The sequence below is a fragment of the Podarcis gaigeae genome (genome assembly GCF_964106915.1).
Source record: "Podarcis gaigeae genome assembly, chromosome: 1".
Taxonomy (NCBI): Eukaryota; Metazoa; Chordata; class Lepidosauria; order Squamata; family Lacertidae; genus Podarcis; species Podarcis gaigeae.
In genome coordinates, this window is record NC_139678.1 from 107,757,497 (window position 1) to 107,776,294 (window position 18,798).

Here is an 18,798-nt window from a genome sequence, read left to right on the forward strand (position 1 = left end):
AGCTATCCTATCTTTAAAAGACATCTGAAGGCAGCCCTGTTCAGGGAAGTTTTTAATATTTAATGCTGTACTGTTTTTAACACTTGATTGGAAGCCGCCCAGAGTGGCTGGGGAGACTCAGCCAGATGGGCGGGGTATAAATAATAAATTACAAAGGCTTCTCTACCAAGAGCCCTGAGCAGGACACTTACGCAAATTCCGTTTTGACACTGACATGATGCATGTCTTCAATGACCTGTATGTCTTCTCCTGAACAGGTCAGCTTGGTACAGTTTTTGCAGAGGAACTTGATCAAGGATGGTTGTTCCTTGAATTTCTTTGACTGTTCTTTCCTAGCCTTCATTTTTGCCTCCATCTTGCTTTGCAGCTGAAAGTCTCGTATCTAATGAAGGAACAAAGTGCATATGAAGTCATCAGCCTACCCCCCCTCCAAAAAGAAGTCACAAGTCTGAGGTGAACCTGAACACTTCATGTTAGGAAATTGATTCAAGAGGCATTTAATAATAATTAATAATAATAATTTATTATTTATACCCCGCCCATCTGGCTGGGCTTCCACAGCCGCTCTAGGCAGCTTCCAACCAAATATTAAAATACAGTAATACATCAAACATTAAAAGCTTCCCTAAATAAATAATAAAAATCACTCTTGTTTTTCTGCCTATTAACCAAATAACCACTACTAAAACAACCACCTAGATTATATTGGCTTACTTTGAACTATTTATCTTATTTAGTTTATAATTTGCTACAACAGGTAATGACTCTTCCCTTTCCCTCCATATTCTTAGGCCGCTTTACAGGTTAACATTGATCTATTTTATTTCTATTTATTTTTAAAATGTGTGGACTCTGCTTTTCACCATGGATGCAATGCCAAAGCGAGTTCCAACACAAAATAAAAGATTTAAGACAATATGACATCTGAAACTGAAATTAGAAGCAGAAGCAGCACTACATAATACAAGCAATCACAAAACGTCAAATCTACAAGCCGTTAGTAACATGCAATTATTTTAAACTAAAAAAAGAAAAAAAATGCACCCTCCTATTTTTTTACAACTAAGAATGTTTAAACCAAAAATATGTGGGTACACTCGCTCCATCTGCTTTTCTCAAGGCTAAACTAAACTGGTCCATCTGTGTATAAGGCAGGGGCTGAGAATCTTTTCCTCAGCCTCATTAAACTTTGCATTCTCACTCTAGCAGAGCCAAGATGAGAGCTACCCACCTGAGGCTTTACATGTAAATGGAGCAGATACACTAAGATTAATAAATAATAATAAATTAAAATAAAATCAGATTTATATACTACCCTTCATCATAAGATCTCAGGGCAGCTCACAGAATAAAATGCAGAATAAAAACAAGTAAATACGTAAAACAAGACAGCAAAACAATAGCTCTCCCTTCCTGCAGACACATTTAAAAGGCATTATTATTATTATTATACCACCCTATACCCAGGGGTCTCAAGGCGGTTCACAGAATAAAATCAAGACATAAAACCGCAAAATACATAATGAAAATAAAAACATCCCAATAGTTGCCCCCCCAAACATTTTTTTTAAGGGCATAGGATGTAAATCAGATCAGCCAAAGTCCTGGTTAAAAAGCAACATATTTTCCAGGCGCCTAAAGGTGTATAATGAAGGCGCCAGGCAATATTCCCTATGGAATATCAATCAGCCAAAGATTAAGAGAACCACCACACTGAAGTAAAATAAAGAGAAACACCACACTGATAGTAACACCGCCACTTAGGATTTGCACACCATTCGCCCTGCCCCACATTCAAAGCCTTATCTTGTTGCAGTCCTGTATCATAGGTTGGTAAAAGTAAGTGAACCAGTATAAAGGAGGGGTTTGAGTGTCAGACTAGGACCCAGGGGCCATGAAGCAAACTAGGTGGTTTCACACAGAAGGCCACAGATCTTTCCGGATCTCCTCTTACTCTTTTACCCATCTGGTCCTCTCAGATCCATTTGATGCCAGCTGAAGCAGACAGTTCTAGGGAAGTGGGGGAGCAAAGAACCCCAATCCACTGGCCTCACACATCAGCCCAGAGCTTTCCTTTACAGTGGTGCCTCGGGTTAAGTACTTAATTCGTTCTGGAGGTCCGTTCTTAACCTGAAACTGTTCTTAACCTGAAGCACCCCTTTAGCTGCGCCACTGGAACACGATTTCTGTTCCATCCTGAAGCAAAGTTCTTAACCCAAGGTTAAGAACTGGGTTAGCGGAGTCTGTAACCTGAAGCATATGTAACCTGAAGCGTATGTAACCCGAGGTACCACTGTATTTGAGAAGACGACCTGTTGCTGGTACAGTGGTACCTCGGGTTAAGAACTTAATTCGTTCTGGAGGTCCGTTCTTAAGCTGAAACTGTTCTTAACCTGAAGCACCACTTTAGCTAATGGGGCCTCCTGCTGCCGCTGCACCACCGGAGCACGATTTCTGTTCTGATCCTGTAGCAAATATTACCCGAGGTAATATTTCTGGGTTAACAGAGTCTGTAACCTGTATTATAAAGCAGGGGGGTGGGTGGATGGGGCTCTTCCTTGCCAAAGGATCTGCATGTGGCAGTGATGTGCAAAGAGGGGCAGCCACGAGGCTCCCCCTCCCAACATACTTTTGCAAGTTCAAGACCAACGTGGCTCCTCTTTTTAGAACCAGAGCAGCCTTAGCTATGGTATAGGCCATTTACCTTACGTCTATACTCTTCTCTGGGCATCGCCTGGACACGTTTGATTGCTTTGTGCATCAATGTCTCGCGGAACATGTTGACGCTTTCACGTTCCACAGCTCCCGATTCCCCCGACGCCACAAGCACATAGGTGCTCTCGTCCGCTCGAGCTCGTCCACGAGCCTGGAACAGACAAGGCAAATAGATAAATAAATACAGGGCGTTCAGGTGTACATACAAGCAGGAGTCGGGGTGTGTCTCCTGCCTCCTGAGGGGTGAGCAGCGATCCTGGACCAAGCTACAAATCTCGTTTCCAGCAGGTTAGCGAGATGCTCACCAAAAGCCTGTAAGTAATAAGCTCCCTGGCCTTGTTCAAGGCTTTATTGTTAGCGTATAAAGTCCTAAATAACTTGGGACCAGGTTACCTGAAAGACTGCCTGCACCTGTGTAGAGCTGTAAGATAAATCATCCAGGGAAATTCTACTCAAGGCACCCTTGTCCTACAGAATATCATAGGGCAGCAACCCCAAAATGGGCATTTTCTGATAACAATTTATTACTTTTCCCCAAAACAAAACAAAACAAAAATAAGAACTTCAATACAAAATCAAAATACTACAAAACAAATTGACTTCCCCCATGTCCCTTTTTTGGTTTCATTATTTTTCAATGTTCCATTATTTATCAATGTCCATTGTTAACTTTCAAAATCATTTAAATTACCTATTGTCCATTCATAACAAAATTACAAGTAATCCTAAAACCCTGCTAATGTATTTATCTGTGTAAAATGGTTCTGTATATATGCACAAAATGGGCATTTTCTGAATGGAATGCCTTTTTCTCTGCAGGAGATGAAACAGAAAAACCCATAAGATTGGGCTGTTTCATGTGCTTGAACCCCACAAATTTTTGTTTGAGTTGCTCTTAAACCCAGCCAGATGGGCGGGGTATAAATAATAAATGCTTATTATTAAATTCTTATTATGTGCTTTTATCTGTTTTTATACTGCTGCTTTTTTAAAAAAAAGTTTTTACGTGGTATTTTGTTTTAATAACTCTCTAGGGTGATCAGGGAGAAAACAAATCTAAACATACAAATGGGGCATACCTGCATCATAGCTATTTCATTGGTAACAAGGCCATAGCGGATAACTATGTTGCATTCTGGGATATCCAGGCCTTCTTCTGCCACAGTAGTAGCAATAAGGAGGGTGACTTTTCCAGCACGAAATTTTTCAATGACTTCCTTTTGTTCATTCTGTGGAAACATATTGCAAACATGTTCATTAATGGAAGGAAAAATGCATTCGACAGCTAATGGGCAAGTCAGGGGAGTTTGGCGAGTTGCACATACGTTTTCTGTGCTTACATATCCAACATTACTTCTGAACCAATTTACAAAGGAGCCCAACTTTCAGCAACCATAACACAAGGCATAAACTTTCTCAAAAGCTTTGAATGGATAATACTGGTTCTTCTACAGTAGGGGGTTTAGCTCAACTGGGTTTGATGGACAGGAGACACAAATACAGTGGTGCCTCGCAAGACGAAATTAATCCGTTCCGTGAGGCTCTTCGTATAGCGGTTTTTTCGTCTTGTGAAGCAAGCCCACTGACAGCTTAGCGGATTAGCGCTATTAGTGGTTTAGCGGCTTTTAGTGGATCAGCTGATAAGTGGCTTAGCGGCTTAGGAAAAGGGGGGGAAAACCTGCAGGAACTCGCAAGACATTTCATCTTGCGAAGCAAGCCCATAGGGAAATTCGTTTTGCGAAGCGCCTCCACAACGGAAAACCCTTTCGTCTAGCGGGTTTTCCATCTTGCGGGGCACCACTGTACAGTTTCACACAAAACCCACCTCAAAAAGATACTATACTAGTAAAATTCCAAGCAGCTTCTTGTGGATTTCCCATGAGATCTGCTCTTAAACACGGTCCTCTGTCCTTTCACCCTACTTGATGGCTTGGAAGTGCTAAGTAGAATCTTCCTCTTTCTGGAAAAGCTTAGATGTTAGAGGAACATCTCTAGGTTTGCATGGCCTTTCTTTGGGTTTCCTTCTACAACAAGCCTCTCGGTACTAAATGCTGGAAGTGGATAAATCAGAGGAGGCATGGTGGCATCTCCAGCCCTCTCTTCCAAATAGCTATCTATCCTGAATGTTCTCCATTGGAATCTATTTATTCGCTGAAAAGCTGTGAATGCCACTTTCCCCCATCAATAATAGGCGAGAGGGAGGAGTCAGAACCAAAGGACCGTTCCCCAAGTCTCGCCACATTCTTCTTATTGGCCATCTCTCCCCAAAGGCTTAGAGTAGACTTTGGTGGGCAAGAACTGCTCGCCTCCTGCATTTTCTCCTCCCCTGGCATCCTTGCACTTCTTCGTCAAGTGTGCTATTCGCACAGCTAGAGGTCCTAGCACAAGATGTGCTAGTGTCGCACTGCCTGGCATCTTCTCACTTCTTTACTGGGAATGCCACTTTAGCTTCAGGGCCTGAGGAGCTTGAGATCCCAGCTTGGGACATGGCTGAAAAGTGCGGCAGACTATCAGGTGTCCATAGGAGGGGACTTTGTAGGCCACGAGGCCGCCTTCCTCGAACCCTCGCGTTACGTCACACTCCTTCTCTTTGTTGCTCTGGCTGCCCTTGTTTTTTAAATAGAAGAAGCACAAAGTGAGGAAACAAAAAATGGATTTTGGGCTTGTTTGTGGCAGAAGGAACATGATAAACAAAAGGCTCAGCATATCCTTTTAGTAACTGCCCTCTCTATTTTTGTAGTGACACCAGATTATAGGAGAAAAATGAAGCGGGTAAGATGCTAATCTGAAATGACTTTCTCCAAGAATATCAGTTTTTGGATCTATTGCCGCTTATTCATTGGGGTTTATTCAGGTACTCACCAAATCAAATAGTCAGGATAAGAACAGGCAAGGATTGCTACTCCACCTATCAGAGAATCTGTTCCCTCCCAACTGCGCGGTAAAGAAAAATATGATATCGTATTTTACCTTCATTCTTTACCTGAGTCATGGGCTTAAACTCACTATTGTGCCCGGCACCAATAAGATAGTGAGATTTCACTTTAACGTCCTCAAATTTTGGGTCCTCTTCAATCCACTGATGGAGAGCAACAGCACTTTGCCGAGTCTTTGTGAAAATGATTCCTCTGGGCTCAGATGTCTTTGTGAATTCTTCCATTAATGTTCTACGCAGCTTGGTCAGCTTTTCATTTTCGTATTTTGCTTCACTGGCTAACTGCTTCAGCTCCTTCTCTTTCGCTATAAAAATGAACAGGCATAAATGAATAAAACACTGAACCTAACTTGTCACTCCCCAGGTGTTATTGGACTACAACTCCCATCTGCCCAGACCATTGGCCATGTTGGCTGGGGGTGATCAGAGTTGGGGGTCCAACAACCTCTGGTGGGTAACCTGTTGGGTATATATGATTTATAGCCTATAGCACACAGCAAATACCAACGTTCAATATAGGATCACGATGGCTTCATTGCATCTCAGAAATGCTAGTACTGTACAGATATTTAGTCTGTGCAAAAATAAAAGTAAGTAGGGCCATCATACTTAATAAAAGCTTCATACTTGTCACCACCTTGAGCACCATTGGGTAGAAAGGTGGGATACAATTCACCAAATAAGCAATAAATAATACTTAGTGAAACCTGAAAGATTTCATTAGCAAACAATGGAAAAAAGAAAGAAAGGCTGATGGGCAAGACCAGTCAGATGCTAATTTCTGAATCTGGTCCTGCCATTTTATTGCTTAATTAATCTGCTTCTCCATCACACCAATTAGCTGCAAACTGCTAATTAAGAAATTAATTAAGCTTTAATAAAAAAGGGTGTGTATGTGTTTGTGCGTCACAATTAAAGGGGAAGGTGGCAAGGATGTGCTTTAACTGATATTCCCCTTACTATGTAAGCCATGGGTGGGAAATCTATGGCCTTCCAGAAAGGCAGTGGTCAGTGGGGTAGGCATCAACCCGTATGGGACTTCCAGGCCCTGAAGTTCCTGTGGCTTACTGGGAGGGAGAGACAGTGGCAAGGTTGGTGCAGTTCAAATGCTCTGGTGGAACCGATCCAGCACTGCAGTCCATGCATTTGCACCATACTGAGTTCATCCCTTTCCCTCTCTCTTCTAGTAAACCGCAGCAACTCCTGTTATGGGAGGTCATGTAAGCACCCACACCTGCTCCTGCTCCAGAGAACTCCCTTCATCCACTGGCGATGCTGGGCGAGGGTAATGGGATCAGTAAATCAAGCAACATTTGGGCTTTCCATCTCTGCTGGAAGTGAAAGGCAGCCCGCAATAACCTAGGATGCTAAAGAAAAGGAGTCCCACAGATGTAAACTTCTGATGTCATCACTGTGTCCCTGTCAGCCACTATGTTCAAGCTACTATTTTCTGAGTAGGGTAACCTAACTATAAGCAATGGTCGGATTTGGGTTCTTATTTGATTTGCACAGAGGTTAGTGGAAGAATATATGGCAATTTGCCAAGGGTCTCATGCTTACCATAAAACAAATCTATAAGGAATGCATCAGTGTCATCTGGTTTTGATGCTCCTGGCTGATCCTCATTGTGTTCATTCACTGCCTCCTTCTTACTCTTTTCTTCCTTGTAGAAGCTTTTGAGATGATTATATGCATCAATCATTCGGATGGTGTCATTAATTATCAAGGCATCGTTGTATTTCTTCAAATGCTCTGCACAGACCCGCTGCTTGCGATGTTCTTCTTTGGCAGCTAGGCAGGAGGGGCGGGGGAAACAAATTTTACCAAACCAACAGACAGGTGTCTGGGAGAGTGTTGGACAACCGACATAGCAAAACATTACAAAACACTTAAAAACATGGTTACCTTTCTTCTCCTCTTGAATCACCCACTGTTCATAGGTCTGAGATCCATACTCAGCCCTTGGGTTGAATTGACAATAGGTCTGGATCCCTGTCATTATGTTTATGAGTTTCTCTCTGAACGGATCCTAAAAATGAAAAACATGGGCAGTCACTCAGTAATGAGGAAAGGGATACTCTGCCAACATCAACAAGGGATACGAATTCCTTCAGTTTTACATCAGCGAGAGAGAATATTTATATAAACAAGTACATACTCCCCTAGACATGAACAAAATGGCCCAATTACTTCACAGCAAGCCAATTATCAAGCAACGAATGGTTATGCCTGTGCAGCTCATGAAAATGGCCCCCAGGTTGCCAGGTGCAGAGAAAAGTGTCGGGGAAGAGGTGGAGCTGGCCGCTTCGTGCGCGGAGGCTCTGGGCGTGGCACTGCTTCGGTGCGGCATGGCAGAGGCGGGCAAGGGTGGCGAGCTGATGCCAGCCTCTGCCTCTTCCCTGGTGCCCTCCAGAACTTGGTGCCCTGCACCACTAGCCTCTATGAGTAAGACGCCCCTGCTTCTCTCTTTGATAGTGTGCATATCAAAATAGATGGAAACCTCCAGCTGAAATGAAATCTTGCTTCCATGATAACGCAAGGACACAAACTGCAGGTCACACAAAGTCCCCTACAGTGATACTTCAGGTTAAGTACTTAATTCGTTCCGGAGGTCCGTTCTTAACCTGAAACTTTTCTTAACCTGAAGCACCACTTTAGATAATGGGGCCTCCTGCTGCCGCCCGATTTCTGTTCTTATCCTGAAGCAAAGTTCTTAACCTGAAGCACTATTTCTGGGTTAGCAGAGTGTGTAACCTGAAGCGTATGTAACCTGAAGCATATGTAACCCGAGGTGCCACTGTAGATGGTTTTCAGTGGCCCACGGATGCATATGCCTGCTTGTTATTTTGTGGCCCACAGAAACATAGGTTCACTTATTTCGTCTTGCTTTGTTGTGGTAGCTGTTTGACTGAGGATGCACACGAGGGGGAATGCCTTTCTTACCCACCTTAAAACTGTAATGCCTGTCCTTGTGGGGAAACCACTATGGCTATCCTTCTGAAATGTGGCAGGATTCATGCCCTCAGATTCCACCCAATTCAATTCTGGCCCCAAAGGACACAAGTTATACGTAGATGGTTCCGTTTGGGGTGGGAGAGAAAGAAGCAGACTTGGATAGACACAAAGTTGAATCCTATAGCCCATGAAGCGCCTTGCTTCAAGGTGGGCTCGCTTCTGAAGCGCCAGATTTATTATGAAGAGGCAAAAGCAGAGAAGAAATAAATAAATTCAACGAGAAAAAGCCTCAACAAAAATCCATACCTTTCTCTTGTTGTCTGCAATCTCAAACTTCTTGGAGGGTTCTTTCACCTGATCCTTCAGCTGTAGGGCATGTTCTTGAACTGTCATAATTCCATCTGCATCGAGATTGGCACATATCTGGAAGCAGGAAGGTTATAACAGACATGGCACATGCATTTTGTGAGTAATGCTGGCTAAAGACGTAACATTTCTCCGCATGAAATCAGTCTTAACATATATTTTCTAATTAAGCTTTCACTACCTCAGATGATTAATAAGGGTGCCCAACCATGAATAAATATATGCATAGTGGGTTTTTTGGCTTCAGTAACAATGTTTTGCCCAATCCAAAATATAGATTTATGCTTGTGGCTATGATTTCTGGCTTCCTCATCCTCTGGTTTTCTCATTCCCAGTTGGCCTTTTCCAAATCCTCCCATCTCCGCTTTTGCAAATAGGCAAATTAATGTTGTTGTTATTGATTGATTTTTAAAAACAACAACAACACACCAACCAACAATAAATTATAGAAAGCAGTCAAATCCTAATTCAACAATATAGGGGGAAGTGGGGCACATTGATACACCAACAATATTTCAATATCGAGAAATGTTATTCATATTACAACATCACTAAAACGTGTCTTTACATGTGTGAGTACAACACTTGCAACCGCGCCGCCTGCCAGTTAGCTGTTGGTGTTTGACGAGAGTAGGTGTGTTTTTAGTTCGGCCAACTAAAAAAATAGGTGAAATGTAAAAGTGTTCCAACACTGTTTTGCGTTGTTTAGTTAAGATTTAAAAATACCAAAGGTAAGCTATTCCACTCAGTAATCAGGATTACACGTGATTTTTAAATAAGTTCAATGGTTTTATTAATAATTGTTAGGTTTTTTTGAAAATGTCCGTTGGGGCATTTTGATACACTAAAACATGGGGCACATTGATATATATAAAAGTGCCCTGCTAGTGTACAAAAATGCCCCAATATACAAATTTGCCTGAAATCTCTAAACTCATTAAATTTGAAAAGAAAAACTGTTGTTTACTATGTGGCCAAAGTCATTTCTAAATATAGTATGACTGATTATCATGTGTCATATCTCAGGGAAAACCCAGGATCTTGTATGTTTGTCTTTTTTTTAATGGATTGGTGTTTGAGGAAAGATTAACATTAAGTTTTGATGTTTTGTTAAGAAAACCTGCCATAAAGTCTATAATGTGTGTGAAACACTGTTAGTTTTGATACGTAATTTAGATTTTAAGTAACAAATTGTAAGGCTGATTATGATCTCTCACAATTAAAAACTGGTTATAGATAGGTAGCCGTTTTGGTCTGTCATAGTCAAAACAAAATTAAAAAAATCCTTCCAGTAGCACCTTAAAGACCAACTAAGTTAGTTCTAGGTATGAGCTTTCGTGTGCATGCACACTTCTTCTTCTATCTGAAGAAGTGTGCATGCACACGAAAGCTCATACCTAGAACTAATTAAAAACTGTTTTTTCATATATATTTTTTGCAAATAATCACCATTCTCATACAATTAATTTGCGCTTTGTATCAAAGTGCCCCCTCCAATGTATCAAAGTGCCCCTTAGGTGGGGCAGAAGGATAAAAAACCCTTTTTAAAAAACCGAAGTCATTATATTCTTATTATCTTCTAACTTTAATGGTTCTTTTGATTGCTATTATAATATTGATTAGTTATGCCATGCATCAAGCCAAAAAAATTATTATTTGACTCACTTTTGTGACATAAAATATGAGATTGAATTTTTCTGTATCAATCTGCCCCACTCCCCCCTATTGGGTTGGATCCAGACTTGACCTTCCAAGTCTACGGTGACTTACTTTCAAAATATGCTGCTCAGCCTTTGCCGCATTTTTCGCACCTCCGACGCCAGGTGAAGCTGTCAGTCCCAGAACCTGAGCTTGTGGAGAACACTGCTTTCCCTCTTTCCTTTGCTTCTCATTGTCCCTCTTCTCTTTTAAGTATTGGCGCATGATACCGTTATACACCGCTTCCTTCTGAGTGTGATGGCATTCATCAATGATGATCAGGGAGAACTCTGAGGGAAAACATTTACTTGTTTAATAAAGTGTCTTACCAGCCATTCACCATAAAGTCCCAGGAAGGATTACAACTTTTGTTTGGGATTAGGGCACCCATTTCCATTGGAACACATACACACAACTGGTTGCTTGCAATAAACCCAGTCTGCATAGTTTGCCCCTGAGAGACATAATGCACAGTGCACAATCCTAACCATGTCTACTCAGACGTTCTTTTGAAAAAAGTGGAGAAGTGAAGCTATAGGAAATCAGGCAAAGGGCCTTCTTCACAGTGGTGCCCTCCCTGTGGAATGCCTTCCCATCAGATGACAAGAAGATAAAGAACTACACAACTTTTATAAGACATCTGAAGGCAGTTCTGTAGTGGGAAGTTTTTAATGTTTGACCTTTTATTATGTTTTTATGTGTTGGAAGCCTCCCAGAGTGGCTGGGTATAAATAATAAAATTGTTATTGATGATGATTAAAGTAGTCCATAAGCAGCATGTCCCAATTTGAGACCTCTTTCTTCCAAAATCTAAGTGTCCGTTTTAAGCATGTTTCTAAAGGTACACAAACAAAATGTGTTTAGGGCCTCAGAACCACGAACAGGCACACAGTTATCCACAATAAATACCTTTTAACTGAACTCCCTCTTCTTCGTCCTGGTCTGCATTTTGCAATGCATTCTCAAGGATCTGTGCTGTGCAGATAATGACATCGTAATCTCCGACAACTGCAGGGAAGGAAATTTTCAGCTGAGAAGCACCGCTCAGCCCAATGACACGATACTGATGCTTCAGGAAGGGGTGAAATTCTTTCCGGAAATGCTGCTCCACCAATGGCACCTAGGGAAAGGTTTCCAACCAAGTGTTGGGGATACAATTAAGCCCCTACTGTAATAATGACCTTTGTTTAAGCTCTTTGCGCATTTGCGAACTACACAATAGCATCCAAAGCATGCTAAGGAGTTTTGGCCAAAGGTTATGCAAGCTTAACCCACTAACATGAATCACAGAATTGTAGAATTGGAAGGGATTCTGAAGATCATCTAGTCCAGGTGTAGGCAACCTAAGGCCCGGGGGCCGGATCCAGCCCAATTGCCTTCTAAATCCGGCCCGCGGACGGTCAAGAAATCAGTGTGTTTTTACATGAGTGGAATGTGTCCTTTTATTTAAAATGCATCTCTGGGTTATTTGTGGGGCCTGCCTGGTGTTTTTACATGGGTAGGCATTGTGGGGCATAGGAATTCGTTCATTTCCCCGCCCCCCCCAAAAAAATAGTCCGGCCCCCCACAAGGTCTGAGGGACAACAGACCGGCCCCCAGCTGAAAAAGGTTGCTGACCCCTGATCTAGTCCAACCCCCTGCAAGGCAAGAATATGAACTGTGCTTCCGCTCAGAATGAAGTATTTCGTTATTTTGGAACCAAATGCCTGCCATCCTACAGTTCTGTGCTTGCATGACTCACATAAGTAGATAGCACAGCGGTTCTCAAAATTGTCTCCCCACCCCGTTGGACTGCTTGAAGTTTTGTTGGGCACCTTTATGTACTGCTTAATAAGTGTTTGTTTTTGCTCTACAGATCCAAGAGCAGACACAATTTTACAACTTTCTGGTATTGCTTTAAGGAGAGGCCACATCAACATCATTTTTAAGAAAATCATTGGCCTTAAGACTAGGGCAGGGTTTCCGAAACTTGGGTCTCCAGCTCTTTTTGGACTACAACTCTCATCATCTCTGACCACTGGTCCTGCTAGCTAGGGATGATGGGAGTTGTAGTCCAAAACAGCTGGAGACCCAAGACTGGGAAACCCTAATGTGGTGTTTGCCTCCTAGGATGGGTCATAAGGAAAGGGTTAAAATGGGTGTGATGTGATTGGCTAGTGAGAATGCAAGGGGGGAGTAAAAGTTAGAGTGGGAGGTTTTGAAAGTCAGTTGAGGTTTGGGAGTTGAGAGTTGATGTTTGGGAGGTGAAGAAGGAAGAGGGAGGATTAGGTGTGGGTTGATAGAGTTGTATTGTGAGAAAGAGTTAGAGGAATTGTTAGGTTGAGTCAGATAGATAGTTGGAATAATCAGTTTGGAGTTGTTAGGAACTAAGATTAAGAAACTGACAAGAGAAAAATAAACTGAAACCATACGCTTGTTTCTGCATTTAAAAATAAACTTGATTATTTGTTAATGTTAACAACTGTCTGGACTCCGTGTGTCCCCGTGAGAAGCGGGGTGGTGGCAGCGAAGAAAGCAATCACAGTGGTGCCACAGGGTCAATAGACTGTCAAACGTCCGGGGGCCCTGTGTGATCACCACACCTGGATTAGGGTCTTGTTAGCCTGTTTGATAACCCAGCCCTGGTTCAAAGACAATCTCGATCTTAACTGTCAGAAAAAAGTACATCGAGCACAGGGCCAGGTACAGATATCCTCAACGGTTTTGCAAGCTTTTGAGGACCTCCTAACATCACAGACCACTAGTAGTTCATGGGACCCTGTTTGAGAACCTCTGGACAGCGTACCTTGTTGACAAGCACAATAACTTTTGCATGCTCTCCGGCTTCCGTTCTCTTATCCAAGTGGTTTTTGGCAATGTAGGCGGCCACTCGGGTCTTGCCACTGCCTGTAGGAAGGCACAGGACAATATTCTTCCCTTCCAGGGCTGGTTTGGCAACCTCCATCTGGTAGTCTCTGAGAGTCAGCTCTGGCTCTGGTGAAACTCTTGTTTCTTCATCCTCAGCATCATCTGCATTTAAGAGAGACCAAGAAATAGAAAAGCATTCTACTACTCCTCTATCATTTCCGCCATGCAGATTTAGGTGTAAGCCTGAGACGCCCATGTTTTTTGACCAATGATAACTCCTGCCTTCTCCCCACAACAGCAGAAATGTTTGTGCAAACACCTGTCAGGCATCACAGCTGGTGTCAATTCTTGGGATGCACAATTTAAGGCTCCAATCCTGTACACCATAGGTGGGAACCTTTTTCAGCTCAAGGGTCATATCCAGAACAAGCCCAGCCAACCACATGAGGGTAATTTTTGGCAGGTGAGCAGGAGCAGTTCAAATATTAATCATAGTTGTTCATATTTCAACATTTTAATGAAGTGGTTCTATTGTGCATTTTAATTACGGTGTCTTTTAAATTATTCTGTATTCTAATCATATTATTCAATTATTTTTTTATGATTAGTAAACCATCTTTGCATTTAGTGGTATACAATTTAATGAGTAACAATAGTAAAAGCAACTGAATTTAGGACTGCTTGATGTTTTATGATCTTGTCAAAAGAATGTGGCCTGTTACTGACTAGAATTATATCCATATGATAATATTCAGGGGCCAGGATTGTTTTCTGTTTCACCATATAATATGTTTTACTCTGGAGACCTATGGGGGAGAGGTCAAATAAACAGAGACAACTGCATTTTAAAAGACACTATATGGATTGAAAAGCCTACTGCCAAAATTTTATGATATGCTAAACCAGGGGTCGGCAACCTAATTGAGGGTCATTTAACCGGCCCATGGACCCCTGCTGCTTGCTCAGTCAGCTCCTGTGTACTGTGCTAAACCGGCATGGAGCAGAGCGGGGACCACCTTCTGTGACGCTGGACAGCTTCCCATTGGCTGCAGAAAGCTCCTGCAGCCAATGGGAAGCTGCGGACGCCTCCTCCGCACCAGAAATAGCGTTTGTGTGTGTGTGCGTATTCTGGCCCACCGCGGCGTCTGCGGGACTGTGAACTGGCCCAAGCCACAAAAACTTTGCCGACCCCTGTGCTAAGTGGATGGAGCCAAAGGAAACACAGACTGAAAGGGGCGGGGGAAAATTCAGAGTATCTGATGATATTTGGAAAAGATACCTTCTTTCTGATGATATCATCATTAGTGGCTAAATCATACAGAAAACGCTATAAAGTTATATTTGTAAGCAGTATAAAGGAAGTGTCGCATCTTTTTCTATGGGAAATTCTCCCGAAAGCCCAACTAAGCTAATAGAACTCAAGTGAGGCTTGGATAAGATCTCCTAATGGAAATCTCTCCAAGTGGAAGAAGAGAGCAATGGAAAAGCCTAGGGTGGGGACAGTGGACGAGGCAAGCCTTAAGGCAGAGAAGAGGGTTATTTTCACCTAGTTCATTTCCCTCAAGGTCTCCTGATTCAGTCTCTGATCATTAGATACAGAATGGAGGGGAGATAATATTGGTTTATTGCATTTATATGCCACCTTTTTCTCAAAGGAGCTCAAGTTGGCATACATGGCTGTCAGGGAACTGCCATCAGCTCAGAGGCTAGAAATAGAAGGGCAGCTGAGTTACGGGGAGTCTCCGAAAATCTTGTGAAGCAGTTCCTCTTCCGGCGAGGAGGAAAGCCCCACCTCCAGGGGAGAAGAGGTGCTAGTGAGAGCCTTAACACCGCTCCTGAGCAAGGGAAGCACGCCCTTGCCATCGCCCGTCCTGCGCAGTAGTCTGAGGTGCAGAGAGGGGCGGAAACGGTTGGGGGTAACGAAACTTTTATGTTGGAGGAGGTACAAAAAGACCACTCCCGGATTCTGCTAGTGATTGAACCAGACATGAGCTTTGGGACTCTTCACTGTAAATAGTTTTGCACCAAAATAAAGCCTGTAAAACACAGGTCGGAGTCTTGCCTGGTTACTCTTGAGCAACCGCAACAGCACCTGACAATGGCTATTCACCTCCCCATTTTATCCGCACAACAATCCTGCGAGGTAGGTTAGGTTGAGAGCAAGTGACTGGGACCTTCATGACTGTGTGGGAATTTGAAGTCTGGCCTCCCGGGTCTTATATCCAATTTTCTAACCATAAGGACCTAAGATGGGCCCATGGCCCATCTAGTCTAGCATCCTGGAAGGAAGGGAGGGATATTAATTTATCAAAAAAATTGGGTGGGCCCAATACAAACAGAACTACTAAGTATTAATAACATTAATTCGTCCAAGAAACTGAAGGATCCCAAGAGCTGTGCTGAATTACAAAGAATTACAAATTGCCCTTCCTTAAATTGATATTTGCATCCTGTCTGTCTCCAAGGCTTTGGAAGTCGCACACAAATATTTACAATTTTACGTCTTGAGTTGGAAGGGAAGAACACACGCACCCTGCTGCCCAAATTACAGCTTTCCTCCGAGCCTGCTATAAACATCCTCTAGGTTAAGAGCGCCTTTCGAATGCAACCCACAGGGCAGCTGGAGCTTGCGATGGGCTCCTTACTGGGAAGAGCAAACAAGCTGCCATCAGCCACTGGGCTTTGGGCCAATGGCTGGGTGCTGCCCTTCCCTTTTGGTACAAAACAGTGCTAAGAGGAAGATGGTCGTCTGGTCTTGGACCTCTTGTTTCTTGCACAACAGGGGAAGGAGGGAAAATCCTCCATTCCATCAAGTATCAAATCTTGAGGCAGGAAGGAGAAACAGAATCCAAACTCTCTTTCTCTCTGATCCTCAAGCAGTTTTGATCTCACGTATTCATTTGATAGATCTTGCTCACAATGCTAGACAGAAGAATGCCACGGTTTCTACCTCGACAGCCTACAATGATGTGGCTTAAATGCTCACTTATCCAGCCTTTGTCGGCATAATTTAGGCAGTAAAATCATAAAAGAGCAAGGAAAAAGAGGGGGGATCCATAAAACATTGGTATTCCAGACATATTAGACGCATAAAACATAAAAGACTCATTGGTCACCATTAAATAAAATTAAGTAGTTTTAAATCTAGGCTAAATATCCTGGAACAGTCGATTCAAGAATATCATCCCTCAACAGATAGTGTAAATGTTTCGCATTTTAAATAGAGTTCCGTGGAGAAAGTCAGACCTGATTCACCGTTGGCGAGGCTGCACTGCACGACACTCTCGCTCACATCATTGATGCTTGCATCCAGCAAACTGACGTCAGAATCTGGCAGACACAATTCAGAAATGATGGTGTAAATATTTTGTGATATGCAGTTACTTCTATCATAGGCTAATGTGCTTTGCATTTTAATAGACCAGAATGTCTCCCTCTAACCTCATTTTCAGCAAAGCACACAGCTCAGGCGATCTTAGATGCTTCAGCGGAACCAAACCTGAACCTTTTCATGTGCTCAAAATGCTTATATTGTCCTAGCCTGATTAGATTTACCAGCTCTGAAATTCTTGCTTAATACTTGGGACACAACCTTGAATGCCATATCTAGAATTAAACACAGGTCACAGTGCAACCTGATCAGACTACATAAGCCATTAATGCAAGAAAATATTTGCCTAAGACTGCAATCCTAAGCACATTTTACTAGGGGGTAAGCATTATTTGCCACTGCAGGGCTTGCATCTGAGTAAATATGCATCAAATTGTGCTGTAAAGCAACCACACTTTCCTAACAACGAATTGCTAAGGGGGCCACCTACTGGTCGATGATGCGCTTACAAAAAGAGTGCAAGAGAGCAAGTCTGAAAACAAATGTCTCCATCCTGATAGGTTTTGACTCCTGAACCAGACAGAGCATAGTTGCCATAAAGATGGAGTGAAAATCTGGGCATGCTAAGCTGAGATCTATTAATTCTCTCCTGTGTTGCAGTGTGGGTGGACCCACTTGGGGGGGGGGAGTATTAAGGAGTCTGGACATGAGCAAAAAGCTCCTAGCACCACAATTTTTTAAGGACAGATGGGGAACCTTTTGCAGCTTGAGGACCACAATTCCACCCAATATGTTTTAATGTGCTTTGGGAGCTCCACTACAGGGCAGCTCCCATGCTGCAACCAAGTACCGTATTTTTCACTCTATAAGACGCACTTTTCCCCTCCTAAAAAGGGGAAATGTTTGTGCATCTTATGGAGCGAATGCAGGTTCCATGGCTTCAGCGACTATCCCTGAAGCCAGGAGAGCAAGAGGGATTAGTGCGCACTGACTCCTCTTGCTCTCCTGGCTTCGCTTCGCTGGAGAGGTGCTGCGCAGCTTTCCCTCTCTGCGCAGCGCCCCTTCAGCGAAGTGGGAGGAGAAATGAAAGGGGCTCCGTTTCTCCACCTGCTTCGCTGAAGGGGCACTGCGCAGAGAGGGAGAGATTTTTTTTTTCTTGTTCTCCTCCTCTAAAACTAGGTGCGTCTCATGGTCGGGTGCGTCTTATAGAGTGAAAAATATGGTAAGTAAATAAGCTTTGTTTAAAAAAGCCGAGCTGACAGGTTACCCGAAACTGCAGAACTTCCTCCACACGATTCTTCTGAGGCATTCTCCTCACGGGTGAAGCTGCTCCCCAACTCAGCACCCTGCTTTGGATTCTCAAGTACCTGAGGTTCCTCAGCGCCCATAGTCTCACCTGCAGGCATCCCATTGACTATTTGCTCTGTTCACACGAAACAAAATGTTATTTAGCAACATCAGAGATCAGCCCCCATACGCAGGCGAGCAAAACAGACAATGTGGGGACACAACAAGGCAGGGAGATAAACCATAAGGTAGACCAATGTCACGTTTTACAGTGGTGCCCCGCAAGACGAACGCCTCGCAAGACGAAAAACCCGCTAGACGAAAGGGTTTTCCATTTTGGAGGCGCTTCGCAAAACGAATTTCCTATGGGCTTCCTTCGCAAGACGAAAGCCCATAGGGAAATCTCCGGAACAGTGGGGAAGCGCAGCGCGTCTTCCCCACTGTCCTCGGACCTCCTCTGAAGGCTGTCGGTGGGGCGGAGAGACCTCCTCCCGCCGCCAGCCTTCGGAAGGCTGCTCCGAAGGCTGGCAGCGGGAGGGTCTCTCCGCCCCACCGGCAGCCTTCGGAAGGCTGCTCCGAAGGCTGGCGGCGGGAGGAGGTCACTCCGCCCCACTGGCAGCCTTCGGAAGGCTGCTCCGAAGGCTGGCGATGGGGCGGAGAGACC

The 18,798-nt window shown here is 43.4% G+C and overlaps 1 protein-coding gene across 3 annotated transcripts in view; it reads right to left on the reverse strand.

Moving 5' to 3' along the window:
* The window catches only part of IFIH1 (interferon induced with helicase C domain 1), a 29,873-nt gene that overhangs the window by 1,525 nt on the left and 9,550 nt on the right, over positions 1-18,798 (reverse strand). For all 3 annotated transcript variants that reach the window (XM_083706335.1, XM_083706334.1, XM_083706333.1), the window contains 12 exons: positions 18,115-18,270; positions 16,763-16,846; positions 13,455-13,678; positions 11,579-11,789; positions 10,742-10,959; positions 8,912-9,028; positions 7,556-7,679; positions 7,211-7,441; positions 5,699-5,955; positions 3,795-3,944; positions 2,705-2,866; positions 192-382 (listed from right to left, as the gene is read on the reverse strand). In XM_083706335.1, coding sequence (XP_083562461.1) covers positions 192-382; positions 2,705-2,866; positions 3,795-3,944; positions 5,699-5,955; positions 7,211-7,441; positions 7,556-7,679; positions 8,912-9,028; positions 10,742-10,959; positions 11,579-11,789; positions 13,455-13,678; positions 16,763-16,846; positions 18,115-18,270 — 2,125 coding nt within the window. The remainder of the gene's footprint in view (positions 1-191; positions 383-2,704; positions 2,867-3,794; positions 3,945-5,698; positions 5,956-7,210; positions 7,442-7,555; positions 7,680-8,911; positions 9,029-10,741; positions 10,960-11,578; positions 11,790-13,454; positions 13,679-16,762; positions 16,847-18,114; positions 18,271-18,798) is intronic.